The sequence below is a fragment of the Notamacropus eugenii genome, chromosome X, assembly GCF_028372415.1.
Source record: "Notamacropus eugenii isolate mMacEug1 chromosome X, mMacEug1.pri_v2, whole genome shotgun sequence".
NCBI lineage: Eukaryota > Metazoa > Chordata > Mammalia > Diprotodontia > Macropodidae > Notamacropus > Notamacropus eugenii.
Window position 1 is genome coordinate 22573110 of NC_092879.1, and position 27638 is coordinate 22600747.

Here is a 27638-nt window from a genome sequence, read left to right on the forward strand (position 1 = left end):
AAGTCTATTTTGTAGAGTTGCTATGAGGATGAAACCAGCTATATGTAAAGTGCTTTGTAAACTTTAGAGCATCGCAGAAATCTTTTGTTTGCCTAGATGTCAGTTCCTTGGGAATAAAGATGATTTCATTCTTTGCCTCCCTGACCCCTGACACCTGACACGATGCCTCACGTAGCAGGTGATTAAGAAATGCTTGTAGATTGGTGGTTTGATTGAGGGTGTAAGAAGAGGTGACTGGAAGTGGTGGGTGGACCCTGGCAGGGTAGGTTAGGGACAGAATAGGCCAAGGGATCCCTCTCATCTCCACCAGGAGCCCCCTTCCCTTCATCCTAATGCCCGTGTGCGCATACCTACAAGTACACACACACACACACACACACACACACACACACACACACACACACACACACACACACACACACACACACACCAGAGGGGGGGTCCCAACACACACACACACATACCCACCCTAGAAGGCCTGCAGAGGGCAGCAGCCACCTGCCTTGGGATGGGAGGCCAGGCGCTGGGAATGGATGTTGGGGGGGGCGGAGGGCGGGCAAAGGGGCCGGGCTGGCTGGGTTGGTTTGGGCATATTGCATTGTGGGGAAGCTGGGGCACCGGCAAGGAGGGAAGAAGGAGGGAGGGAGGGAGGGAGGGAGGGAAAGTGGGAGGGAAGATTCCTGCCCGGCTGTCCAACTCCTCCAGTTCCCGCCCGGGACAGCCTGTACCCTCACTCCCTCCTCCTTTCTTTCTGCCCCTGCGAGAGTCTTTGCCCAGGTAGGTGGATACATGCCCTTGCCTCGTGGGGGAGCCCGTGGCCAGACTCTAGGGGGGGCAAAGGCAGCTTTGGGGGTGCTCGGGTGGGGAGCAGGTTGCCCCACCCTTCCTGCTCTCCCCATATCATCTTAGGAGATCATAATGGGGCAAGGGGAAATAGGCACCCCACCCCGGGTGGGGGAGACAGGAAAGTGGCAAAGATGGCAAAGGTGAGAGGGGTCCCCTTTTCCTCTTGCCCCCCTCCCCAGATCCAGAGAAGGGGGAGGGAAGTTGCAGCTCTTCTATGCCTGGTTGTCTGCTCCCTAGCAGGGGGGGAGACCCTAAGTCCTAACTGCGCCCCCGTAGGAAGAACGGAGAACAGACACCAGCCTCAGAGCTCTGGCCCTCTCTCCCTACCCCCCAACAGTGGTTGCCAGGGCAACTCTGAGTGACCTTGATTAAGAAGGTAGCTGTCCGTTCTACTAGGGAGTAGATAAGGAAAGAAAGTAGCTATTCCTAGTCCCGCGCTCTGTACCATCCTACCCTTTCCTAGCCCAGAGATAACAGTAGTCTGGCACAGGGTGGGCAGATGGGCAAGACAGGGATGCCTTTCTGGATAGCAACTGCTCTGTGAGAAGTCTGGGGTTTCTGAAAGGGTAGGGACCAACGCTCCAGGCTCCCTTCCCCCAGAGCCGCCCAACCAGCCTGGCCGGGCTACAGAGCCACCTCCTTTCACAGTCTCTTCTGTCTGGCCCTTTCTCCCCACCCCCCTCACCCGTCCCTAGGCACCATGCCCGGTGCTAGGCACCAGCAAGTGGAAATCCCCCTACCATCCAAATATCACTCCCCCGCACCCCCCCCCCAAAGTGTTCCCACTTGGGACTACCCCTACTTGGTAGTCCTATAGGACACTTGCTCCTTTCTCTCCCTAAATTTTATAAATGGGGCAAATGGAGAGAGAAAAAGATGCAAACAAACTCTTCCAGAGGAGGACGTCCACAGACCCACACAGGCACACCCACCCATGTAGGGCCTGTGTGATCAGGAGTTTGGGAGTGCCTTGGCCCAGAACTCTTACGGAGAGACCATGATAGCTCCCCCATAGAATCAGACAAGAAAACTTGCCTGGTGAAGCCAAGGCCATCAGGGAGTTAGCTGACCTGTGCTGGGGCTTGGCAGAAGATACTTAATCTCTAAGGATTACTTTTTTTTTTCCTAGAGTGGGTGGCCGGGAAGGGGTGGGGTCCTGTGACGATGTTTTCCATACCTGAGGCCATGAAATGTGCTGAGGTTCCATCTCTGGGGGCCCCACCCTTTTCGTATCAGGCGAAAAAAGGGGTTCTGTTCCTCTCCCATCATCCCTATTCCCTCTCCTAGGCATTTTCCAACTGGGGTTAACACTACCAGGTGTTTCTGTCCTGCGCCTGACATAGCAGTACCACAAAAGGGTCACCATGTGAGAGAGGGGGATGTTGGGGCGAGACTGAGCTGGAATGCTCAGGGTTAATACAGGGAGGGCTGAAGGGAGACAGTCACTCTTTGGGGGGTGGGGGTGGTGAGGGGGGGAGGCCTTGGGCACTGTGTTGCTTTTTATCAGCAAGGGCTCTGTCCCCAGCCCCCTGCCCCCTCCCTCCTGCTAGACAAAGGCAGGCATTGAACCCCTAAGGCTGGCGATTCTTTTCAAGGGGGAAGGAGGAGCTGAGAAGGGCACAGAGGCTGGGGTGGGCACGTGCCAGGGCCACCCATCCCATTCCTGGGACACTCTCCACTCTCTCCTCCCATTTCAGCTCTAGGTCAAATACCCCTAACCCCCTTCTTTCTAGCCATGCCATGGCTAGGAATGACCCTAGGAGACATTGGGGAAAAAGGGTAGCTTTCAGACTATTTGAACCCTAATGAACACTTTTCAGAACTCTCTTCTGTACCCTAAAAGGGTAGGGTCAGCTTACCAGATGCCAGGCTGGGCTTGGGGCCCTATGTGAGGATCTTTTCTTCTGTTTCTGTATCCTAAGGGGGGAGGAGCAGATTCTTGGGTTGGCATTTCTGGTCCCCTTGCACCCCCCATGCCAGGAAGGCATCTCTGTGACTGACAAGGGTCCTTGGAGCTCCCAGGAAGTTTGGCCAAGGAACCCTAGGATGGAGGCCTGGGAGGGGAGGGTTGAATAATAGGTCCCTGGAACCCCTCTGGGTGGGGTTAGGGAAATAAAGGGTACATTGTTGGGGATGAGGGGAGAAATTACCATCATAGCAGCTATTGACGAAACTGCCAGCTGTGCTCAGGGTGGACCCCACTGGCCCTCCCCCAGACAGGCCTGAGTGGACAAGGGCTCAAGCATCTCCCCCTCTCGCCCCCTTTCAGGACAATGCTCATCATATCCACAGTGTACCAGGCTGCAGTGCCCTGGGGCAGCTGAGTGGAAGAGGTGTCCCCTCTGCCTCAATATTCATGGTAAGTGACTGAGACACACCTTCTCCCCAGCCCTGATCTAGTCTTCTACCATGAACACTGTTCTCTTCAGGGGCCCCACCTCTCCCCACCTCCCACCTGCTTTACCCAAAGCCAGCTGGGCCAGTGGTTGGGAGGAGGGAAGACAGAATTCCATGTAGAGAGGCCCCCAGGGAGAAAGAGGGTCTTGGGGCTTCTCACCAACCCTGGGCCAACTCTGGAGCCCAGGCCTGCCACTGCTGGATATTTGCATTTGTCCTGGGCTCCAGAGTTGGACCCTGATGGAAGGTGCCAGTGAGGTTAGCCCCATGGCCCCAGGAACTGAAGGAAATCTATTCTCCAGAGGAGGGCCCCACCCCCACCCCCAACCCCCTGTGTGGCCCCAGCTCCCTGGGCCATCTCCACACTGCCAAGCCTTTACCACTAGGCCTTCCTGTCTCTGGCCTCTGGAGATAAGGGATCCTGAGGGAAAGGAGGAGATAGATGGGAGCTGTGTCTATGTGGAAAGCCAAACTCCCCCACCAGTGGGGGAGAACTCAGCTCCCAGCCCAAGGAGTGTGTGTGTGTGTGTGTGTGTGTGTGTGTGTGTGTGTGTGTGTGTGTGTGTGTGTATGTGTGTGCGTGTGTGCGCAGGTGTAGTCTGTTTCTGTGAATTCATGTGTTTTGGGAGGTACAGGGAGAGACAAGTCTTCATGTATGTCTGTGCTTGTGTCTGGCTTTCAGAGGGGCAATCTGCACGTGCATTTGGAAGTGCAGGTCTGTACATTTCCTTGTGTGTATACATCTGGGAGGGCGGGGTTTCTCCATACCTGGAGCAGGCTGTCTGTGTGTTTCTAGGCCTCCGTGGGGAAAGGACACAAGTCTTGGGGGTTCGGCATGTCTCCACACGCCTGCTTGCGTGTGCATGTCACTATCTCAAAGTTGGTGCCTCATCTCCTTGCCCCAGCCTGCCTGGCCTGCTGGGACTGGGTGTCTCCATTGGCTCCACGCCCCTCCCCACACCTAGCCCCACAACTCCTCCTGTGTCTGCCTCCCTTCCTGTCCCCTGCCATTCTCACTCAGGCTTTTTACCTGCTTCTCACTTTCCCGCCTGGGATTTCCTTGCCTTTGCATCCTCTGTGGTTCCTGCCTCAAAGGGTCTCAGCATCTCCATGTGCATCTTTGCCATTCTCTGCTCACATTTCTGAACCCTCTTCAGACACAGTTTAAACAATTCTATTCCATCACCCACAATCCATCAATGCTAATGTGACCCTCCCAGGGGGACATGGTCTGACCTTGGTCCTCCTTGCACAACTCTGGGACCAAGGTCACAACTGTGATGTCTTACCTTGGTCAGGGAGGACCCAACCCAGCAGGCCCTGGGCTTCCTAGGCTGGTCTGTGACTACTGCAAGATCTGTGTGCCCCTGAATCCAGAGTCCCTGTTACTGTCTCTTCAGAGGATCCCAGCCTGGAAGGCTCTTAAAGGGCCATTTGTCCAACTGCCCCACTTTATAGAGAAGGAAATTGAAGTCCAGGGAGATGAAGTGATAGCTACTAAGGGTCTGAGTTAGGATTCAAATCCAGGTCTTATTGACTCCAGTGCTCTAAGGCCAACTGGGTAAGCCTGGTGGATAGAGTACCAGGCCTTGAGGCAGGCAGACCTGAGTTCAAATTCAGCCTCAGATGCTTACTAGTTGTGTGACCCTGGGCAAGTCACTTCACCTCTCTGTGGGACTTATTTTCCTCAACTGTTATATAACCCCAACCTCTCAGGGTTATTGTGAAAGTCAAACAATATCAATGCAACTTGTAAAGTGCTTAGCATATTGACTGGTGCATAGCAAACCTCTTCATAAATGCCTGTTCCCTTTCTATTCATTGCATCACACACTGGCTCTGTCTCCCTCTCCTCCTCCTCACTCCTCTCTGGGCTTGCCTCTCTTCTTTCTCTCTATCTCCCCCTCTTTCTTCCTTTATTTCCCTTCTCACCTCTCTTTCTCTCTATTCCTGCCTGTCTCTTTGTTCCCCTTTCTTCTCTTCTCACTATCTCTTTCTTTCTTTTCCTCCTTATCACTCTTCTTTCTGTCCCTTGTGCCCCTCTGCTCCTCTCACTTCTTTCTCCTTTCTGTCTTTCTCTTCCCACTCTTCTCCTCCTGTCTTCGCACTCCTCTCTCTGCCCCTTTTCTGTTCTCTCTCCTTCCCTATATTTTATCTCTCAGTCTCTGTCTGTATCTCTTTGTGTCTCTTTTTCTGTCTCCTTCCCTTTCTCTTAACTCTGTCTCTCCTCTCTGTCTCTCTGTCTTTCTCTTCTCTGTATCCCCTCCTTTCTCTCTGCCTTTCCCTCAATCTCTCTGTCTCTCTCTCCTCCATTCCCCCCTTCTCTTCCTGTCTCTCTCTGTCTCTCTCTTCTCTGTCTCTCTCTGTCTCTTTCCCTTTGTCTCTCTCTCTGTGTCTCACTGTCTCTGTCTCTGTCTCTCTCTTTCTACCTCCCCGCCCCCATTCAGCAAACATTTTTCTCTCACTTGCTTGGCACCAAAATCCTTGCCCAAGAAGCTTACACTCGATGGGAAATAAGTGCTGCACAGAAAAGTAAACCCCAAAGATGCTTCTGGCCCAGAGCAGCAATCTCACGAGTGTAGTTTTAATTCCGAGGTCCAAACGCACTCCACTTGTCTCACACACATCAGAAGCTCCTCTTGACCTTCTGCTCTTGGAGGCTTTCCCAGGGCCCTGATAGACGAGATGCTTTGCCCAGGGACCCACAGGTGCTGTGGCAGAGGGAAGACTCCCAGGCCAGCTCTCTGTCCTGAATGCCAAGATTTACAAAGCCATTTTAGTCAATTGGAGGGCAAGAGGAAAATTCTGCCATGCCAGAAGAAAGGAGGAGGAGGTGGCCCTCCACTTTGCCCCTGCCTGGTGGACCCCATGGCCATGCCCCTCTAAGACTGGGGCCCTTTCCAGGTCTTGGTGCCTGGATTTGTTTCTCTCCCCCCTCTCTCCAACTCCCCTGTCTCCACGAGTGCTAATGAATTTGCATCTTCCAAATATGTTCCTTTGCCTTGGTGTTTCTCTATTTTCCCTGGGGGACAACTTGACTCTGGCCATCCCTTTGACTACATTTCAGCCCCTAGTTCTCCATTAGCATCTGAACTTTCCCCTCTGGTTGTGAAAGTCTCTGACTTTCTGGAAGTGGAGTGTGTGAGTGATCCTCAGGGTATGGTTGTGTGTATATGTGTGTTGTGTATGGGGAAGTAACATGTGGGAGGGGGTGAGACTGTGTGATGTGTGTATATGTGTGTCTGTATGTGTGTATGGTGGGATAACATGTGGGAGTAGAGCTGTGTGATGTCTGTATGTGTGTTTGTGTAATGAGAGGGCTGTGGAAGGGGGTAAGTATGTGGGGGGGAGTGATGTGGGGATGGGGAAATGTGGGGTAGTATGGGTATGGGTGGGGGAAGCATATGTGTGTATGGGGGTAGGTATGGACATAGTTGGTCACCCCTGTGCACTGAAGACAGAGACACACTTTTCCCCTTCTTTGCCCCCCCACCAGAGTTGGGGTTTTACCCCACTTTTGGCAGGGGAGGGGGAGGCTGAGTAGGAGGGTGGGGAAATAGACAGAAACTGAGTTCCTCCCAAATCACCCTACTTTATGAAAGTCCTGCAGAGGCAGTGGGGAAACTCAACTTATAAATTCTCACTAATTGTGCCTGGTACCATTTGGGTGACCAATGTCTCCCTCAGATTGACCTTGGTTCTATTTTATAGAGAGGAGATGGGCTTGGAGCCAGGGGAGAACAGTTTGAGAATTGGCCTCAGATTCCCTTCTTTCAGCCCTGAGGGGTCTCATGTTGTTGGTTTGGGGACTAAAACCTGGCTCCCTTTGCCTGGGCCCTTCATAGGCCCTGTTCACTTCAGAGGATATCCAAGCTGGACCTCAGAGGCCTCCATCGATTTTCACACACACACACACAATCACTGATTGCAGATCTCCAAGGAGAGGAAGCCCCGTTCCTTTCCAGGCAGGAAGAACTGCCCACTTGGGAACAGTTCTGATTGACCTCCGTGTAGTCTCCCCCCTCCCCCCAACATCAGCTAGCATTCCTCCACCTCATCTGCCAACTCTTCCAGTCAGAGCTTGGCACGTGTTGGCTGATTGATCCATTTATCTGTCTCCTCATGAGGATGCCACCTCTCCCATTAGACTTCAAGTTCCTTGCATCAGAGATATGTCTGCCTTTCTTTGTATCACTAGTCACTTAGCACAGTGGTACATGCTTCAGAAGTGGTTGTTGATTGATTGCCCCCCACACTTTTCTGGTGTAGGTCCCCAAGATGGCCGGGCTGCTGCCAATCTTCTTCCTCCTGCTGTTGCCATTATCATCATGGAAAAGTTGGCATTTTGCCCTTGCTCATCACTTCTCTGTCCCCAATACTACCTTCAACCACCTGGCCATGGATGCTGATACAGGCATGCTCTATGTTGGCGCTGTGAATCACCTGTACCAGCTGACACCTGACTTGCAGCAAATAGGTGAGGCAGTCACAGGCCCCATATGGGACAGTCCCGACTGCCTGCCCTTCCGGGACCCAACTGAATGCCCACAAGCCCGGCCCACAGACAATGCCAACCAACTGCTGCTTGTGAGTGGGCGAGCACGAGAGCTCGTGGCCTGTGGGCAGGTACGGCAAGGTGTGTGCGAGAAGCGGAGTCTGAAGAATGTGGCACAACTTATCTTCCGGGCTGAAGACCCTGGCGATGGGCAGTTTGTAGCTGCCAATGCCCCAGGAGTGGCCACCGTGGGCCTTGTGGTGTCAACCCCAGGGAGAGACCTGCTATATGTGGCCCGGGGCCTAGCAGGCAAGCTGTCCGCTGGGGTGCCCCCCTTGACTGTGCGCCAGTTGGCTGGGCCCCAGGCCTTCTCCAGTGAAGGTTTAGGCCGCTTGGTTGTGGGGGACTTCTCGGACTACAACAACAGTTACGTGGGGGCTTTTGCAGGTACCCAATTTGCCTACTTCATCTTCCGTCGCCGAGGATCCCGGACCCAGGCTGACTACCGCTCCTATGTTGCCCGTGTATGCCTGAATGATGCCAACCTCTACTCCTATGTTGAAATGCCACTTGTTTGCCAAGGTCACAGTTTGGTACAGGCAGCTTACCTGGCCCCAGGCCAAGGAGGGGGAACCCTACTGGTAGTGGCTTCCCCAGGACCTATAGGAGGCTCTGCATTGTGTGCCTTTCCGCTACGGGAGGTCGATGGACGGATGGAACAGGCCCGGAGGCTCTGCTACACTGAGGGCGGACAGGGCCCAAATGGGGAAGAGGTTACCATTGAATACGGTGTCACATCCCGATGTGTCTTCCTGCCCTCAGTGAGCCAGCTGGAATGGGGGGAGGCAATGGGTCCTGACCTCTTTGGCTCAAATCCTTTTCCTAGCTCCATTTTGCTGTTTCTTTTGATGTCTCTGGTTCTTAGCATTTGTCTCTCTCTGTGTCTGTTTCAGTATCTTGCTTTTCCCCATCCACCCACATTTTTTTCTCTGTTCCACTCAGTGTCCCCCATCTTAGTCATCTCTCTCTGTTGAACATATGAGTCCCACCTGGGGCTTGGGCCTGAAGGCTCTCTTGACCTATCCCTGGGCCCCTACCCCCAGGACTCCCCGGACTCATACCCTTGTGGGGACGAGCACACACCCAGTCCCATTGCCAGCCACCAGCCACTGGAGGCAGAGCCCCTGCTCACCAGCATCCCCTACCTCAGTGCTGTTGCTGCTCTCGAAGAGGCCGGGCACACTATCGTCTTCCTAGGAGATACCCAGGGCCAGCTACACAAGGTGAGATACTCCAGCTAGGACCAAGTCGATACATAAAGTCTGGGCCTATACAGACCTGGGGAGGGAGGGCGTGGAGAGTTGGAGGCAAGAATCCTTCTGGACTACTAGAATATTCCTTCTAGAAAGAACCTTAGAGGGAGTCTAGTCATTGAGCTCACCCTTCCCATTTTCAAGCTAGGAAAACTGAGGCTTAGATTAGAAAAGTGTGTACAGAACATATTAGTGGCCGAGCCAAAGCTAGATAACAATGCTTTGGACTTCCAAGGCTGATATCTTTTCTTGTTTTTTTTTAATTTAGTTTTTTATTTTTGCTGATATCTTTTCTACAAAGAGACTATCTGTTTTGTTTATATAGGACTCATATAAACACACAGAAGGTGAGGCGGGGGTGGGGCTGCTCATTGATTTCTGGCCATCAGAAACACATAGGATGCCAGCTCTGGGGCTGGAAGGGACCTCAGATGCCATCAAGTGGGTCCATAGCTTTGTACAGATTATAGGATCATTCCTTCACCAAATATTTCTTCTATGTAAGAACTCTACTGTGTAAGACCTTCTTCGGGATCTGAGTCTCTCTGCTAGGATTTTTTGCGTGTGGCCTTCTGCAAACCTGTGTTGGGTCAGAATTGAAACATAGACACAGGGCTCTCTTACCCTCAGTTCCTTGAGTTGAAGGGTTTTAGTTTTTGATTTTGTTTTTTGGGGGTTTTTTTTGGCTTTTTTAAAATTTATTTTCAGTGTTCTACAATCACTACCATATAACTTAGATTTTTTTCCCTCCCTCCCCCTCCTTCCCCCTTCCCTCCTCCCTCTCTTCTTGAGACAGCATACAATTTTATATAGGTTCTACACATACATTCCTGTTAAATACATTTTCACCATAGTCATGTTGCATAGAAGAATTAAAATGAATGGGAGAAATCATATAACAAACCAAAACGTAATACAAAAGAAAATGATCTGCTACATTCTGCGATTGAATTCCATAGTTCTTTCTCTGGATGTGGAAGGCATTTTGCCTTAAAAGATCATTGGGAATTTTTTAAGTCCTTGCATTGCAATGAAGTTCTAAGTTTACCAGAAAAAATCCTCACACACTGTGGTTGTTGCTGTTTACAAAGTTCTCCTGGTTCTGCTCCTTTCACTCAGCATCAGATCATATAAGTCCTTCCAGGTGTTTCTGAAGTCTTCCTGCTCATCATTTCTTATAGCACAATAGTATTCCATTACATTCATATACCACAATTTATTTTGCCATCCCTGAATTGATGGGCATCCCCTTGATTTCCAGTTTTTGGCCACCACAAAGAGAGCTGCTATAAATATTTTTGTACATGTAGGACCCTTTCCCATTTTTATGATCTCTTGGGGATACAGTCCTAGAAGAGGTATTGCTGGGTCAAAGGGTATGCACATTTTTGTAGCCCTTTGGGCATAGTTCCAAATTGGTCTCCAGAGTGATTGGATCAGTGAGTTGAAGGGTATTTAACAGACTTTGGGGTTATCCTCTGGAGGAGAAAGACAGCTTCCCAAGTGTGTAGGGAGGGAATAAATATTAAATGCCCACTATGTGCTAATCACTTTACAAACATTTGATCTTTACAACAACCCTGGGAGGTAGGTGCTATTATTATCCCCATTTTACATTTGAAGAAACTGAAGTAAATCGAGGTTAAGTGATTTGCCCAGGGTCACACAGCTAGTTAGTACCGGTTACATTTGAACTTGGGTCTTCCTGACTCCAGGCCTAACTCTCTATTCACTGTGCCACCTAGCTGCCTCTTTAGCAATATAATTCAGTTCAATAGTCCATCACCAAGCTTTTTAAAAAAATGTATTTATTTTTAGTTTTCATCATTCATTTCCATAAGATTTTGAGTTCAAAATTTTCTTCCCATCTCTCCCCTCTGTCCACCCCAAGATGGTGTGCAATCTGACATAGGCTCTACTTATATACATTCATATGGAACCTATTTTCACATTAGTCATCTTGTAAAGAAGAATTAAAAGCAATGGAAGAAACTATGAGAAAAAAGAAACAAAGAAAAAAAGAAAAAGAAAAGAAAGAGAGCAAATAATGTGCTTCAATCTGCATTCAGGCTCCATAGTTCTGTTTTCCAGATGTGGATGGCATTTTCCAACATGAATCTTTTGGTGTTGTCTTAGAGCCATGCATTGCTAAGAAGAGCCAAGTCTATCAAAGTTAATAATCACACAATGTGTCTGCTACTATGTACAATGTCCTCCTGGTTCTGCTCACTTCACTCAGCATCAGTTCATATAAATCTTTCCAGGTTTTTCTGAAGTCTGCCTGCTCATCATTTCTTTCTTTTTAAAAAAAAAATTATTTATTTTCAGTTTTCAACATTCACTTCCACAAAATTTTGAATTGCAAATTTTCTCTCCATCTCCCTTCTCCCACTCCAGGACAGCATGTATTCTTTTTGCCTTTCCTCCAATCTGCCCTCCTTTCTGCCCCTCCCCCCATCTTCTTCCCTTCTATTTTCCTGTAGGGCAAGATAGATTTCTATACCCCATTGCCTATATATCTTATTTACTAGTTGCATGTAAAAACAATTTTTAACATTGTTTTTAAAGCTTTGCTGCTCATCATTTCTTATAGCACAATAGTATTCCACTACATTCATATGCCACAACTTATTCAGCCATTCCCCAATTGATGTGCATTCCCTCAATTTCCAATTCTTGGGCACCATAAAAAGCTGCTATAAATATTTTTGTACATGTGGGTCCTTTTCCCATTTGTATAATCTCTTTGGGGTACAGCCCTAGAAGTGGTATTGCTGGGTCAAAGTGTATGAACATTTGTATAGCCCTTTGGGCATAGTTTCAAATTGCTCTCCAGAATGGTTGGATCAGTTCACCACTCCACCAAACATTTATTATTTATTAGGTGCCAAATACTTTACTAATCACGAAGATACAAAGAAAGACAAAGCCATAACATGGTTTCTATTCAGAGTTTGAAGGAAGGCACCAGCAATAGGGGAAACTGAGGAAAGACCTACTGCAGAAGTCAGTATTTGAGCTTAATCTTGAAGGAAGTGGGAGAAACCAGAGGACTGAGATGAGGAAGTAGAGCATTCCAAGTATGAGAGCCAACTGACAAAAATGTCCAGAGTCAAGAAATGGAGTGGACTATGCAGGGAACAGCAAAAAGGCTGGGGTCTCTGGTACATCAAGGGGAGGAAGATGTAAGAAGACTAGAAAGGTAGGAAGAGGCTGGGTTATGAAAGGCCTTGAATGTCAAACAGAAGATTTTATATTTGATATTGGAGCCAATGAAGTTGATTGAATTTGGATTGGGAGTGGGGGTGACATGGTCAGACCTGGGCTTTAGGAAGATCAGTTTGACCGCTGAGTAGGGGATAGACTGGAGTGGGGAAAGGGGCAGACCCTCCCACCCTACCCCAACAGCTATTACAATGGTCTGGGTGCTTGGACCAGAGTTGGGGCAGTGTCAGAGGAAAGAAGGGGGCATATTATAGAGATGTTACAAAGATGAAATGGGCAGAATTTGATGATAGGTTGGCTATGGAAGGTTAGAGAGGGTAAGGGTTTGAAAATGACATCTAAGGGGGGAGCCTGGATGACTGGGAGAATGATGGTTCCCTTGACAGTAATAGAGATGTTGGGAAGAGGGGAGGGCTGGGAGTGGAGGAGAGTGAAGAGAAGTGAGTTCTGTTTTGGACATGTTGATATGTCTACAGGACATCCAATTCAAGATGTCTCAAGGACAATTGGAGATGTGAGATTAGAGGTCAACAGAGGTCAGGGCAGGATAGGTAGATATGAGAATCATCAGCATAGAGATGGTCATTAAATCCAGGGGAGTTGATGAACTCAGCAAGTAAAGCAGTATAGTGGCAGAAGAGTAGAGAGCCCAGGACTGAATCCTGAGGGACACCTGTGGTTAAAGAATGTGATCTGGAAGAGGATCCAACAAAGGAGACAGAGAAGGACCAATAGTGTCCACAGCTGAGGTTAAGGATGAAGATTGAGAAGAGGTCATTCAATTTGGCAATGAAGAGATCATTGATAACTTTTGAAAAAGCAGGAAATCACTTTCAATTGAATAATGAGGTTAGAAGCAGATATGTAGAGGGCTTAGAAGCAAGTAAGAAGAGAGGAAGTAGAGGTACAGATTGTAAGCAGCTTTCTTGAGGAGTTTAGGCACAAAAGGAAAGAGAGATATAGGAAGATATCTAGGAGAGATAGTTGGATCAAGCGAAGGTTTTTTAAGTATGGAGGAGAGATGGGTGTGTTTGTAGGTATCAGGAAGGAGCCAGTGGATCTGGAAAGGATGAAGATTAGAGAAAGAGTGGGGATGATACAGGGGCAATTTTCTAGAGATGACAGGATGAAACAGGATCAAGAGTTTGTGTAGAAGGGTTCTTCTTGGCAAGGAGATGGGTGAGGGAGATAATGAGGGAAGACTCCTGAGTGAAGAGAGATGACAGGAGAAGGGGACAAAGAAGCAATTCTCCACAAATGGCCTCAATTTTTTTTAGAGAAAATTGAGGCAAAGTTCCTGGCTGAGTGGTGGGAGGAAGAAGAGCCATGGGAGACTTGAAGATGAATGAGAAGGTTTAGAAAAGTTTCTGTGGTGACTGGAATAGTAAATATATTGGGGATCTGAAAATGATTGTCTTTGTTATTGCTGTCAGCCATGACAGATAGCCACCACTACTCTTCCCTCAGCATCCATTGCATTTCTGTGACACTTTTATAGGCAACTCTAGTCTTTGAAGCTATGGAGAGTACCCCAGGGCACAGATCATCCCAAAGCTCTTTCTCCCAGGATGCAGTTGGATGTTGTCCCTCAGGACAGATAGGGCATTTGGAGTCATGAAGAGGGGCAACAGGGTTCCACTTCATGTTACGCACAGATGTCCCCCTCCTTACTTACAGCTCTCTGGTCTTGTCTCCCCAAGGTGTTCCTGAATGGCTCAACAGGGCAGCTGTATAGCTCCCTCCCCGTGGGCCCCCCAGGTACCGCCGTGAGCCCTGACTTGCTCCTGGACAGGAATGGGAGCCACCTCTATGTCATGACCACTTCTCAAGTGAGGCAGGGCAGGGAGATGAGGAAAAGGGGGCATCCAAGCTCTCTACTCCCCTCCCACTGAGCCAGGACTGCTCCTCCACAGGTAAACAAAGTGCCCATTTCTGCCTGCCAACATTTTACTGACTGCCCCAGCTGCCTCCAAGCCCAGGACCCCTTCTGTGGCTGGTGCGTCCTTCAGGGCAGGTGAGTATTGGGAGAGGGGGATCAGAGCCACTCTCCATACTGTCTGGTGAAGAGCTGGGGACCAGTAGTCCTGGAGACATCAGGAAACCTGAGCTTCCTAGCTGGGCTGGCTGCTGCAGCTTACTTACATGGTACACAGCATAGGCTTATGTTCAGCCTTTTAAACATAGACCTCCACAAGTGGAAATGCAATTCTTGTCCTGGAGAATAACATCTATTTAAAATTAGCACCATAAAAAATACATATATAGGTCCCATAAAGAGCCTGTGTTAATATAGGACAGCCCTAACCGCACTGGAGGAAGGTTATGGAGGCCCTCTGCAAACACATGTGACCTCCCTCCTCATTTTCTTCCCCTCCCCAAACTGCTCCTCTTTCTGACTTGCCTCTTTATGTGAGGAACACCATCATTTCCCAGTCTTGACTCTTGGGCCCTCCTCCCCACCCTGACTAGGCCCTCATCACTGCCCACCTAGACTGTTGGTCTCTGTCCCTGCCTCCAGCCTCTCCCTACTCCAACCTAGCCTTCACCCAGCTGCTAAAATTATCTTCAAGCTCTAATACTACTCAAAATACTCTAATGGCTCGCCCTTACTGTCAATCCGGCCCCCTTTCACATCAGGGCCTGCTATCCCTGGGGGGAGGGAGGAGGGGAGAGAACCTCATCCTGCCCCAGGGGCCCAGGCCTCTCATCTGGGGTAGGAGGAAAAAGCCCTAGCAGAAGGGGTTGAGGCTGAATCCTACCCCTGTGCCTAGGTGCAGTGCCTATACTGTAGGAGGAAAATTCTTCCCTCAGCCCTCCAGGCTGACCCAAGCTACTTCTCCAATCTCTCAGTCTGGCCCCCTTTTATACTCTAGCCACAGCAGTTTGCCACCTTGGCACACTCTGTCCCCTTTGCCTACTGCCACCATCTCCTCTAGAGAGCCCTCCCTGCCCACACCAGCTCTCTTCCTCAGTCTCTACAGACCTCCCTGTCCCAGTCACTGCCTGGGGTCCCTGGTAAATATGGTCTCCCGGCGCTACTGAGGCCTGACTCCTTAGCTAGACCTAGGGGCTGAGGGGCTGAGGGGCTGAGGCTCTTTTCTCTTGAAGTATAAGGCAGGCCAGGGGGGGTTGTCCATATAGTGTGAGGGTCCAGAGAAGCTTCTTGTAAGACCTAGACAAGTACATATGGGAGAGATGGTGGCAATCCATATTTGGATTCTTATTTCTTTTTCCTGTTGGCTAAAACTGAGATCAGGAGGAATGGACAGTATCTGGGCTAGGGGTAAGAAGAAAAGACCTGAGACATGGTGGAGAACATATGCCCAGGTTCCTGGAATGGATGTGCTCTGCCCTATCTCTCCCCCCTCCCCACCTGTCATGGCACCCCCTCCCACTATGTGCATACCTGCAGGTGTGTAAGGAAGGAGGAATGTACTGGATTTGAACAGAAACATCAGTGGTTGTGGAGTTATGGGCCCCCTGAGGGAAGCCTCTGTTTGGCTATCCAAAGCCTAGTGCCCAGCCAACAGCCTCGCCAGGAGCAGGGCCAGGTAAGCTGGAGTAGGCAGGGCCCTCAACTGGCCCAAGCCCAATCTGGGCTAGGCTATGGGTAGGGGGGACAAGTCTCAGCATAGGGCTTTCTTAGTCTCTCTCCTACTTCCCGTTTTTCTCTCCTCCCTCCTGTCTGCTCCTCAGGTCACCATGGTGGTACCCCAGCTCCCAGCCTTGGCACCAGACAAATATTTCCATTGTGCCTTTGATAACTATGAGACACTGGCCCATGTGGAAGGAACCCGGGTAGTCTGTGAATCACCTCCGCAGGACCAGTTGCCATCTAGTACTGAGGGCACCGGTAAGAGAGAGATGGTACCCTTGGAGAGGATGTGAAGGTATAGCAAGAGAGGGAGGTAGGGGACACATTGTCCCCCCAACCCCCATCCTTAACCATGTTCCCTTCCTCAGATCATGTCACGGTGCCATTGGCCCTCATGTTTGAGGATGTGTCCGTGGCTGTCACCAATTTCTCCTTCTATGACTGTAAGGCTACTGGGGCCTTGGATGTAGCTGCTCCGTGAGTCCTGGGCCCTCATTCTGTCCCTTCCTGGTTATCACCCCCACCATGGCCACCCCTAGCCCAGCCTCACCACCTTTCACATCAGGACACTCAATCCCTTGGGGAAACACAGGGCCAGATACTCCCCCCCCACCTCCAGGGGTTCAGCCTTCTCAAGTCAGAGAGTGGAAGGACCCCTATCAAGAGTGGTTGGGGCTGAATCCCCCCCCCTGTGCCCAGGTGCAGTGCATGCGTGAGAAGCCCCTGGCGATGCCACTGGTGCCCCCAACGTGCCTTCTGTGTGTATGGGGATGGGTGCCCAGATGGGGAGAAGACCGTCTACCATGCCCAGGAAGTAAGTTTCTCCAGAGAGCTCTGTTCCTTCCTATCTCCTTGGCTCTCTATCATTGAACTCTGCCCGAGGGTACAGCTGACATGTCTGCCAATCCTCCCACTTCCATAGACACTTGTCCCACCTATCTTCTCCAGCCTTCCCTTGCACCCCTCCCTTCTCAACCCTTTTCCCCTCACTGAGGCTGCCTGTCTCCCCAGGCAGATGTCCTGATGAAAGGCCCTGATTTCTGCCCCCAAGTGGAAGGTCTGAGCACATCCCACCTTGTTCCTGTGGGTTGGGAGACCAGGCTTGCCTTGCGGGTTCGGAACCTACATCATTACCAGGTATGGAGGTGGGGTGGAGGGGGCAGATGGAGAAGAAAGGGAGAAAGAGTGTAACAACCTCTAGAGAGTTGCTTCCTCTTGCCTAGAGCAAGGCAGCCTCCTATCACTGCTGGTTGGAGCTGCCAGGAGCCCTTCTGGGTCTCCAGGCCTTCCTGGAAGAGGGAGATGGGGATACTCAACTCATCTGGTGCCAGGCTCAGCAGGTATGACACTCTCGGTCTTCCATCCCATTTTCCTATTCCTGAAACCTTTCAGAGTCTTCTTTCAGGAATCCATTCTTAGCCGTCCCCCCTTGACACCCTCCTTCATCCTCAATCCCCCTCACGATGGTTACCCCTACAGTTCAGACCCTCTCCTCCCCGGAAGGAGCTCCGAGTGCCCATCTATGTTACCAGAGGCAACACTCACAGAGTGGACAATGCTAACGACATTTACGGTGAGTGCTTAGGACCCCAGGGAAAGAAAGCTCCGGAGCCAAGGGCCAGCCCTGTGGAGCCTTGCTGGGGCTGGAGGCAGTCACTGGGGGCTAGAGGTGAAGGGGTACCCATGGAGAAGGGGCTTAGTTCAGAGACCCTAAGCATCCTCCCCCTTCGCACCTTCAGTGACCCTATATGACTGCACTGTGGGCCACGAGGACTGCAGCCATTGCCAGGCAGCTGACAAGAATCTGAGCTGCGTGTGGTGTGCCCAGGGCAGGCCCGTCTGTAACTATAGGCCCCTGTGCCCACCGGAAGCTGTGGAGTCACTCTGTCCTTTGCCCAGCATCCACTTGGTGAGGCAATGTCAACTAACCCCCAAAGCTGATCTTCGTTCCAAACCCCAAGCTCAGCCCCAACCGATAACCTTCCCTCAACTCAGGCCCTGACCCTAACTCTGCCCACCCCCCTCAAGGAAGAGCTGTGCCCTTTCTGCCCCACCCCATAAGCAACTCAGCAAGCTAGCAGAAGGGAAAGACCCCTAAGATTTAAGCCCTTGGCCCCCTGCCACTGGAAAGCCCCAACCTCCCTGAACAGTGTAGCGAGGACTGGTTCTGGACTCAGAGACCCTGGCTTTGCACCTCAGCTCTGCTAGCTGCTCATCCTCTCTGGGCCTGAGTTTCCTCCTCTGCGAACAGAAGACTTCTCATTCAAATTCTGTGACTTCTAACCCCAGCTCAGGCCGAGGGTGGGGGATTCTAGACTTTGATCCAGCCACTGTGCCTCAAAGTTTCTGGTCCTCACAGATCAAGCCTCTGACGGGCCCCCCTGAGGGGGGTGTGGTCATCACCATCCTGGGCTCTAACCTGGGCAGTCGCTTGGAGGATGTGACGGATGCTGTGAGCGTCGCAGGACGGCCTTGTCTCCTGGACCCAACCCTCTACCGCATCTCCACCCAGTGAGGGGGCTACTGATGAGGAGTGTTGGGACAGAGTGGGCATAGGAACTAAGGGAAAGAGGGATAGAGAGATGTGAAGGGAGATGCTGTGAAGAGATATGCCACAGGGAGAGGAGCAATGGTTGGTCAACAAGTACAAATCAAGTGCCTAGTATGTGTCAGGTACTCTGCAAAGGCAAGAGAAAGGCCAAAGATGGGCCCTGCCTTCAAGAAACTCACAGTCTTATGGGGAGAAAACATGCAAATGAGCTATGGAGAACTGAACCACAGTGGGAAGGCCCCTGAAAAAGGCGGGACTTAAGGAAGTTGGGAGGTGGAGATGGAGGAGAAAAGTCCAAGGGTGGGGGGCCATCCTGGGAGCAGCAAAGAGCTAGGGGCTATACATTCAAGATAATGGGGGGAAGGAAGGGTTGGTAAGATGCAAGAAAGGTGGAAAGATAGGACGAGGCCAGGCCATGGAGGATTTGAAATGCCAAACAGGGCAAAGCAAGACTGCTAGAGAAAAGCTTTCTGAGGGAAGAGACTATGTCCTACTCATCTGTATATTCAGTTCCTAGAGCACCATAGGTATTCATGGAATGTTTGTTGAATGACTGAGAGAGAATTGGAGAGCCAAGTAGAATGACACAGGAAAAGAGACAGAAAGAAAGAAAAAGAGAGGTGAAGAAATGGAGAAACAGAAAAAGTAAAGTAAAATAGGGATGGAGGGGAGAGAGACAAGGAAAAAGAGGGAAGAGACAAGGAGAGAGACAGAAGCAAAGAAGGGATGCAAAGACAGACCATGATAAAATGGTGTCAGACTATGAGAAGGGATTAGGGCAGGAGTGGTAGATATGTGTGTGTGTTTGGATTTCTTTGGGATACAGCACACATCTATCAATCTGCATCTGATTGTGGGTGAGATGCCTTGCTCTCCCTTGGCCCTAGGTTGGGGGGGGGCTGTGCTCCCCTCTCCCTGCTCAACCAGCCTCAGTGCTGGCTCGGACTTTTGGGGGAGGGAAAGGAGCTGATCTCTCCCAGGTCATTCCAGCAACTTCCCCCCTCTCTCCCCTACAGGATAGTATGTGTGACATCACCTGCCCCTAAGGACACCACAGGCCCCATCAAAGTTACCATCAAGAACCGTCCGCCTAGCGAGTCTGCACAGTTCTTCACCTACCAGGTACCGCTAGACCTACCCTCCGTCCCCATATTCCCTCGGCTTTCCAAGTTTTCTTCCTCTATCCTCCCCTCAACCCTACACAAACAGTGATATCTGTAGGATGGGGGCAGGGAGCTTCTACTATGAATCAGGCCCAGTACTAAACATATTATCCCATTTGATGGGTTAGAAGGGAGAGAGACTCCAACAGTGAGGCTGTGTGTGAAATATTAAGGGCCTGAACTCAAGTGGCCATCCCTTGAGTGGAAAAAACAGACAGGGTTTGGCCACCAACTGGATGGTGGTGAGTATTGAGGGGGAATGAGGAGATCCTGGAGTCTAGAGTGGCTCCAAGGTGTAGGTTGGGAGTGCTGCCTCTGAGAGAGACAGAAGACAAGATAAAGAGCTGTTTTGTTTGGAGGGGAGTGGAAGGGCTGGGATGGAGTTCGGGGTTTTGGTACCATTTTGATAACCAATGAAGGGCAGATTTAAGAGTAATCAATCAGTTGATCAAGAGGCCTTTATTAAGTGCCTCCTGTGTGCCAGAGGCCTGGATTGAAGGAAAAACTACCCAAGTTTCACACTGTGAAATGAGGTGCCTCAGAGGTAACAGGTCCCTTCTTCCCGAGTGGGGGGCTTCAGGCTAAGGCTGGATGTCCATTGGTCAGGAATATTATAGGGGATATTCGCGTTTAGATACTGGTTAGATTGCATCCCTTCTAGCTCTGAGAGTCTGTGATTCTGGGAACTAAAATAGTGCCTTGAACATAGTAAGTGCTTAGACTCTGGGTGAATAAATGAATGAGTGAATGTAAGTCAGATGACCAGGAAACAAGGGAAAAGTGAAAGAAGGCAATGTAAGCAGGGCATGGAGAAAGTTGGTGGTGAAAGGGAGGAGGGAGCTGCGAGGATAGCTACACATCATCATCCTTCCCTGGCCTCTCTCAAAGGGGTTGAAAGACCCTGAGACCCTCTTCCCTTTGGTTCTTTGCCCTCTAGGACCCTGTCCTGAGTGTTCTGAGTCCCTGGCAGGGCCCTAAGGCAGGCGGCACTCTTCTCACCATCTTCGGGCAGCATTTGCTGACAGAGAGTAACATCAGAGCCTTTCTGGGAGATGAGCCTTGTCTTATGTGAGTGCCTGGACATTTAGGTTTCTGTTCTACCTTCCAGGAGATGAGAGAGGCTGGGCCCTGGGCCTGGCTTCTAGTCCTCAATTCTGCCACTAACTCACTCTGCTAGGCCAGTCCTTGGACTTTCCTTTCTGTGTGCCTCAGTTTCCCCATCTGTAAAATCCATAGTTTGACTAAAGTCCTTCCAAATCTGAATGAGATCCTCTCTCAATCAACTTGTCCCTCTGCCAGTCCTGCTAGTCATCATCCTTTGTAGGATCCAGCCCAGTGCTCTGCCACCAGGGAGGTGGTGGATTGGGGGTGGGGCTGGAGTCCGGGAAGGGAAAGAAACAAGAGCCCTCAGACAACAAGTCACAAAGAACTCACACTCTCCCTGCAGCCAGGGGCCTGTATGCCCTGAAGCCATTGTATGCCTGACTGGGCCCCGGGCCATCCCTGGGGAGGCGGATCTCCGAGTGGTCTTTGGCTTGGCCCAGAGGACACTGGCCAAAGGCCACTTTTCGTACAAATCTGACCCCCAGCTCCTGTCGGCTGAGCCCAGCGTCAGCTTCAGGGGGTGAGGATGAGGGCTACGGGGCAGCCCCAATCAGGAGTGCTTTGGACTAATAGAACCAGACTTCCACCATCCCTTTGGAGTGAGGGGTCCCAGCCTGAGGGGGGAAAGAATGGGGGCTATGGATGAGGCAGGAGGGATGTGTCACCAGGCAGGGTTGGAAGTGCTGTAGGGGAGGATAGGATATGGAGGAGGTGAGAATGAGACTCCGAACTCACTGCTCACTCTGACAGTTGACCCTCCTGGCACAGGGGAGGGCGAATGATCCGGGTGACAGGGACCAATCTGGATGTGGTTCAGAAGCCTCAGTTGTCGGTGTGGCTGGAAGAGGCTCCAGCTGGGCCCCAACAGCTGGAGCCAAAGAGATTGGCTGAGCATCCCTGTGAAGATGGGGGCCGGCCCCAGGCTGTCCAGGGTGGTATGGCCTCCCAGACCTGTAGCTGGCTGGAGGCGGGTCTTCTGGAGGTGAGTGCCCCAACCTACCAGCACCGAGCCTCCTCCTGCCCACATTCTCTCCCCCTGCCCCACCTCCCCTTATGCTGGAGCTTTGGATGTCTTTTCTCCCCCAAAGTGCTCCACTGTCTGTTTGGCCAACTCCTCTCGCTTGCTCCTGTGTCCAAGTCCTGCGGTCCCTGGGGATGCCCGCCTACGACGGATGTTCTTCACCCTGGACAATATCCTAGTGGATTTCATCAATGCAAGTGGCGGGAAAGACTTCCTGTACCAGCCCAATCCTCACCTCTATCCACTGAGCCGAGACAGGCCTGCCCACCCTTACCGCCTGAAGCCTGGCAATGTTCTAGATGTGGAGGTGACCCAACGTGGCAGGTCATGCTTGGAGGGAGGTGGAGGGTCTCAGAAAGTCTGAGCTCCCAGCAGGGTAGGCGGAAGTGCTATGATTCACACTCAGCCCTCAGCCTGGCCCCTAGGGTAAGAGGGAAAGACCTGGCTCTTAAGTGGGAATTGGCGCAAGGAGAGCATGGAAGGAAGGGTTCAAGAGACCCTGGCATTCTTGTCCTCACTCCTTGAAGTTGATCCTGAGCCCAGCCCAGCAGGGCTTGAGGTCAGGTTTTAGGGGAAGCTGGGAAGGTGGCCAGCATCCTCAGGACTGAGCCAAACTAGCCTCTCAACTGGGAAGACAGACACAGGACCCAAAAGAACAGAAGGGAGATTGGAGTCCGGACCAAAGTGGTCTCACCACCTCTTCCCCCTTCCCTACCCTCAGGGCGAGGGGCTAAACTTGGGGATCAGCAAGGAGGAGGTCCAAGTGCAAATTGGAAAAGGCGAATGTGTGGTGAAGACATTGACGCTGACTCACTTGTACTGCGAACCCCCCATGTGGGCCCCCCCACCCCTCAACAGCTCCAGTGCTCTGCCTGAATTCATAGTAAGTCCTTAGCTTTCTTCTTCCTCCTCAGTCCCAACTCTAGAAGAGACAGCAAAGGGTTTGGTTTCCATAGCAAATAGTATATTGGGGTGGGAAAACAGGGGATTAATAAGGGAGGACAAGGAGTTTCTGGTCACATTAGCACCCATGCCTGGAAGGAAGGGGGGGGGTGAATCCCAAAGGAGGGGGAAAGTCAATGAAACAGCCCAAACACCTGGTCCCATTCCTTGCCCTCAGGTGCAGATGGGAAACCTTCAGCTAAACCTTGGCCCGGTGAAATATGAGGTGGAGACCACCCTGCCCAGCTTCCCAGCAGAGGCTCAGATCGGGCTGGGGGTGGGAGTCGCTGTGCTCATCTCCATGGTCCTCCTCCTCATCCTCATGTACAGGTGATCCCTCATCCTTCTCTCTCATCTCATTAGCACCCTTCTCTGTTCTTCTCTCCCAGTCACTCTCCCTCCTCTTTTGGCTAAACTCCCAACCTCCCGTCCACACTGGCCCAAAGGTTAGAACCTCTCAACAACTAAATCAATTAATTAGTAGACAGGGGAGAGAATCCTGGGTTTTCACAAATCACCTCTCTGGGCTTTAGAGACCACCTGTAAGATAAGAAAGATGATGATTCCAGATGACTAGTAATGAAAAGTGGTGCCCATCTTAGAGACAGAGGTCATAGACTAACATGCAGACCGAGGGAGCCATTTTTAGACATGGGCTGTAAACATGGGAATTTGTTTGGCTCAACTATATATAATTTTATTTAATTAATTTATTTGTTTTCAGTTTTCAACAATCACTTTCATAAGCTTTAAATTTTCTCCCCCTCCCTCCCCAAGATGGCATGCAATCTTATATGGGTTCTACACATACAGTCTTTTTTCTATTATTAATTTATTTGTTTTCACTTTTCAACAATCACTTCCATAAGTACACATACATTCTTATTAAACACATTTTCACATTAGTCATGTTGCATAAAAGAATTAAAACGAACGAGAGAAACCATGAGAAAAAAACAAAACAAAACCCAAGAGAAAATAGTTGCTTCATTCTGCCTTCTGATTCCCTAGTTCATTCTCTGGATGTGCATGGCACTTTGCCTTAAGAGTCCTTTGGGAATGTTTTAGATCTTTGCATTGCTGTGAAGGGCTAAGTCTATCAGAAACAATCCTCACATGCTGTGGCTGTTGCTATGTACAAATTTCTCCTGGTTTTGCTCCTTTCACTCAGCATCAGTTCATATGAGTCCTTCCAGGTTATTTCCGAAGTCTGCCTGATCGTCATTTCTTATAGCACAATAGAATTCCATTACATTCATATACCACAGCTTGTTTGGCATTCCCCAATTGATGGGCATCCTCTCGATGTCCAGTTCTTAGCCACCACAAAGAGAGCTGCTATAAATATTTTTGTACATGTGGGATCTTTTCCAATTTTTATGATCTCTTTGGGGATACAGTCCTAGAAGCTGTATTGCTGGGTCAAAGGGTATGCACATTTTTGTAGCCCTTTGGGCATTAATTATGCATAGTTGTTACAAAGATCTTGTTTTCCTCATCCTCAGGGGCATGAGAGAGAAAAAAATGCTTTATAATAACTGAAAAAATAAAATGTCGATTAAACAAATCAAATATGCAGGTCGGACTAGCAGGCTCCTAAGATCTTATCCGGTTCTGATTCCTGAGGAGTCTGCAACCATTTTGATTTCATTTCAACAAGCATTTATTCAGTTCACGCAAGTCTTTCCGTATTTTTCTAGAATCCGCCTGCCTATATTTTCTTTTCTTTTCCTTTTGAGGCAACTTGTTTTTTTAATTTATTTATTTATTTTTAGTTTTCAACAATCAGTTCCACAAGATTTTGAGTTTTAAATTTTCTCCCCCTCTCTTCCTTCCCCCTCCTCAAGATGACATGCAATTTGATATAGGCTCTACATATACATTCATATTAAACATATATTAGTCATGTTGTAAAGTAGAATTATAAGCAATGAACCATGAGAAAGAAGAAGCAAAACAAAAAAGAGAGAGAGAGCAAATAGTCTACTTCGCTCTGCATTCGGACTCCATAGCGCTTTCTCTGGATGTGAATGGCATTTTCCATCATGAGTCTTTTAGAGTTGTCTTAGATCCTTGATTGGCTAAGAAGAGCTAAGTCTATCAGAGTTTAGTCACGGAACAGTGTGGCTGTTACTGTGTACAATGTTCTCCTGGCTCTGCTCCCCTCACTTAGCATCAGTTCATATAAGTCTTTCCAGATTTTTCTGAAGTTCACCTGCTCATTTTTTCTTATAGCAAAATAGTATTCCATTACATTCATATACCATAACTTGTTCAGCCATTCCCCAATTGCTTGGTATTCCCTCAATTTCCAATTCTCCACAAAAGAGCTGATATAAATATTTTTGTACATGTGGGTCCTTTCCTCATTTTTATGATCTCTTTGAGATACAGAGCCAGTGGTGGTAATGCTGGGTCAAGAGTGTACACATTTTTATAGCCCTTTGGGTATAGTTCCAAATTGCTCTCCAGTGTGATTGGATCAGTTCACAACTCCACCAACAATATATTAGTGTTTCAATTTTCCCACATCCCTTCTAACATTTGTCATTTTCCTTTTTTGTCATATTAGCCAATCTGATAGGTGTGAGGTGGTGCCTCAGAGATTCAACATGCATTTATTCACAAACTACTAGCAAGGCCCCACTAGGGATCCAGACAAAAATGAAAGTCCCTTGCCTCAAAAAGGGCTTACATTCTACTATTTCTCCCCATTCCTTCTCTCCTTCTCCATCTCCTTCTCTCCTCATGCTCTGCCGAGTCCCTGATTACCCTGGCCCTTGTCCTGGTGCAGGAGGAAGAGCAAACAGGCTATGCGAGACTACAAGAAAGTCCTTGTGCAGCTAGAAAACTTGGAGATCAGCGTCGGGGACCAGTGCCGCAAAGAATTCACAGGTGACTGGGCTGGGCTGAGCTGGCTGGGCTGGGCTGAGTCAGGAGAGTCTAGGCTAGGGGCAGTGAGGAGATGCTGGCTATTCTCCAGCCTTTAATTGACAGATCCTCATGCCTCCTCCCCTGCAGAATGCCTCTGCCTCTACCTCCAGAGCCATGAGACTTGATAGACCATGTCCTGAAGACCAAAACTCCTCATCCCTGATCTGAAAGTAGGGCCTGCTTTCTTTGAGACAGTATAGTGTGGGGCAGAAAGTGGGACCACTAATTCATACCTGAGGATGTCTGTTGACTTAGAAAACCACAAATGAACGTTATCTATGTTCTACTATATTTTTATTTATTTTGTTAAATATTTCCCAACTACATTTTATTTTGTTTCCCTCCTAAGCCCTGCCTCCCGACCCCCCCACCCCAGCCACAAGTTGTGTGTTTGACACAGGTTTAATAAACAGAGCACTAGCCTTGGCCTCAATTAAATCTGGATTCAAATCCCACCACCTACTAGCTAGATGAATCTGGACAAGTCATTTAGTCTCTCTCAGCCTCAACTTGCTCATCTGTAAAATGGATATAATAAGATCACAGGGCTATTAGGAGGCTCAAATAAGATATTTGTAAAACTCTTTGCAAAGTCAGAGATGTGCTGGTAAATATTTAGTAACTGACTCTTTGAGAAAAATATATGCACGCAGGACACACTTTCAAGTTAAATCTGCATTATTAACATTTTTCTCATTTACTTAAGTCTCAAAATCAACAACAATAAATCGAGCCCTGGTTTTTAATGTCTGCCCATTCTGAGGTAGAACCGCTAACCAAAAATTGATTATGCTATAGAAATGTGAGCTATTACTCATATTGTCATTATTGTTAATCATGGCTAGCACTAAGGAGAGGAGGGAGAGAGGTCTTTGGCAACCTAAACCTAATCCCTCTCATTTCCACCCCCCCTATGGCAGACCTGATGACTGAGATGACAGACGTCAGCAGTGATCTGGAGGGCAGCGGCATCCCTTTCCTGGATTATAAAACCTTCACTGAACGGGTCTTCTTTCCTGGACACTATGGGTCACCCCTTCGATCTGAAATAGACGTGCCAGATGCCCGCCAGGCCACTGTAAAACAGGGTCTCAGCCAGCTTGCCAACATGCTCAACAGCAAACTCTTCCTCATCAAGGTGAGGCCCAGCAGGGTTCCAAGCGTCACAGCAATGTATGTGATAGCTGGGCAATGTTTGACTGTCTGGAGTTAAGGAAGGCCAAGCGCATAAGAGGGAGGGAGGGTGGGAGAGGGGATAGCCAAGTGTTTGTATTGATGAGCGGTGGGCTGTGCAGATTTTCCCAAGGGAGAGATTTAGCTGCTATTTGGGCTGGAATGTGGTGAAGTGGAAAGATCAAAATTTGCCTCCCTCAGACTTTACTAGTTGTATGTGGCCTTGGGCACAAATTCCTCTCCATCACTGTGCCTCAATTTCCTCCTCTGTAAAATGAGGGGATTGGACTAGCTGGCCTCTGAGGTCCCTTCCAACTCTTAAGTCTAGAATTCTATGAATGTGGCTACAATTTCTACAACTGCAGAAGAAACACTTAGAGGAACACTTTGTGCTCATTTGGACTGGGCAGCAAGGGATAGAGGGCCAGCATGGCATCAGGAAGAACAGGCCTTGCCAGATTCATCTAATTTTCTTCCACTGATGGGCATATCAATAGATAGGTAACTAGATAGGATGGGGAGGTATAGGTCCGGGTAGGTGCATTTGGAACTAGACCCAAATATGAGTGATCAGGCAGATTTGGAATGAAAAGAACTGATTCATCTATGTGGTCTTCTCTGAATCACTTCTCCTTCTGCAAAATGCAGGAGTTGGACTAAGTGATTTTATAGGGTCCCTTAAAACTTGAAAATCTAAGTTACAGAGGTCGCTAGCTGGTGCCACAGTGCACAAAACTCTGGGTCTGCAGTCAGGAAGACCTGAGTTCAAATTTGACCTCAGATACTCCCTCATTGTGGCACCCTGAGCAAGTCATTTAACCTCTCTCTGCCTCAGTTTTCTCAACTGTAAAATGGGGATCATAATAGCACCTACCTCGC

The 27638-nt window shown here is 49.5% G+C and overlaps 1 protein-coding gene across 2 annotated transcripts in view; it reads left to right on the forward strand.

The window, feature by feature from the left end:
- Positions 1-671: 671 nt before the first annotated feature.
- Positions 672-27638, forward strand: part of PLXNB3 (plexin B3) — a 47727-nt gene continuing 20760 nt past the window's right edge. Inside the window, exons 1-24 of one of the 2 annotated variants that reach the window (XM_072626648.1) lie at positions 672-777; positions 3116-3205; positions 7513-8559; positions 8842-9021; positions 13977-14105; positions 14190-14290; positions 15689-15827; positions 15973-16129; positions 16240-16348; positions 16571-16685; positions 16883-17008; positions 17095-17211; positions 17351-17444; positions 17611-17780; positions 18231-18382; positions 19439-19544; positions 20523-20653; positions 21033-21209; positions 21458-21671; positions 21778-22017; positions 22432-22593; positions 22831-22982; positions 25447-25547; positions 26507-26724. In XM_072626648.1, the coding sequence (XP_072482749.1) occupies positions 3203-3205; positions 7513-8559; positions 8842-9021; positions 13977-14105; positions 14190-14290; positions 15689-15827; positions 15973-16129; positions 16240-16348; positions 16571-16685; positions 16883-17008; positions 17095-17211; positions 17351-17444; positions 17611-17780; positions 18231-18382; positions 19439-19544; positions 20523-20653; positions 21033-21209; positions 21458-21671; positions 21778-22017; positions 22432-22593; positions 22831-22982; positions 25447-25547; positions 26507-26724 (4140 nt within the window). In that variant the 5' untranslated portion in view covers positions 672-777; positions 3116-3202. The remainder of the gene's footprint in view (positions 778-3115; positions 3206-7512; positions 8560-8841; positions 9022-13976; positions 14106-14189; positions 14291-15688; positions 15828-15972; positions 16130-16239; positions 16349-16570; positions 16686-16882; positions 17009-17094; positions 17212-17350; positions 17445-17610; positions 17781-18230; positions 18383-19438; positions 19545-20522; positions 20654-21032; positions 21210-21457; positions 21672-21777; positions 22018-22431; positions 22594-22830; positions 22983-25446; positions 25548-26506; positions 26725-27638) is intronic. The other variant, XM_072626647.1, reaches the window with a different exon arrangement.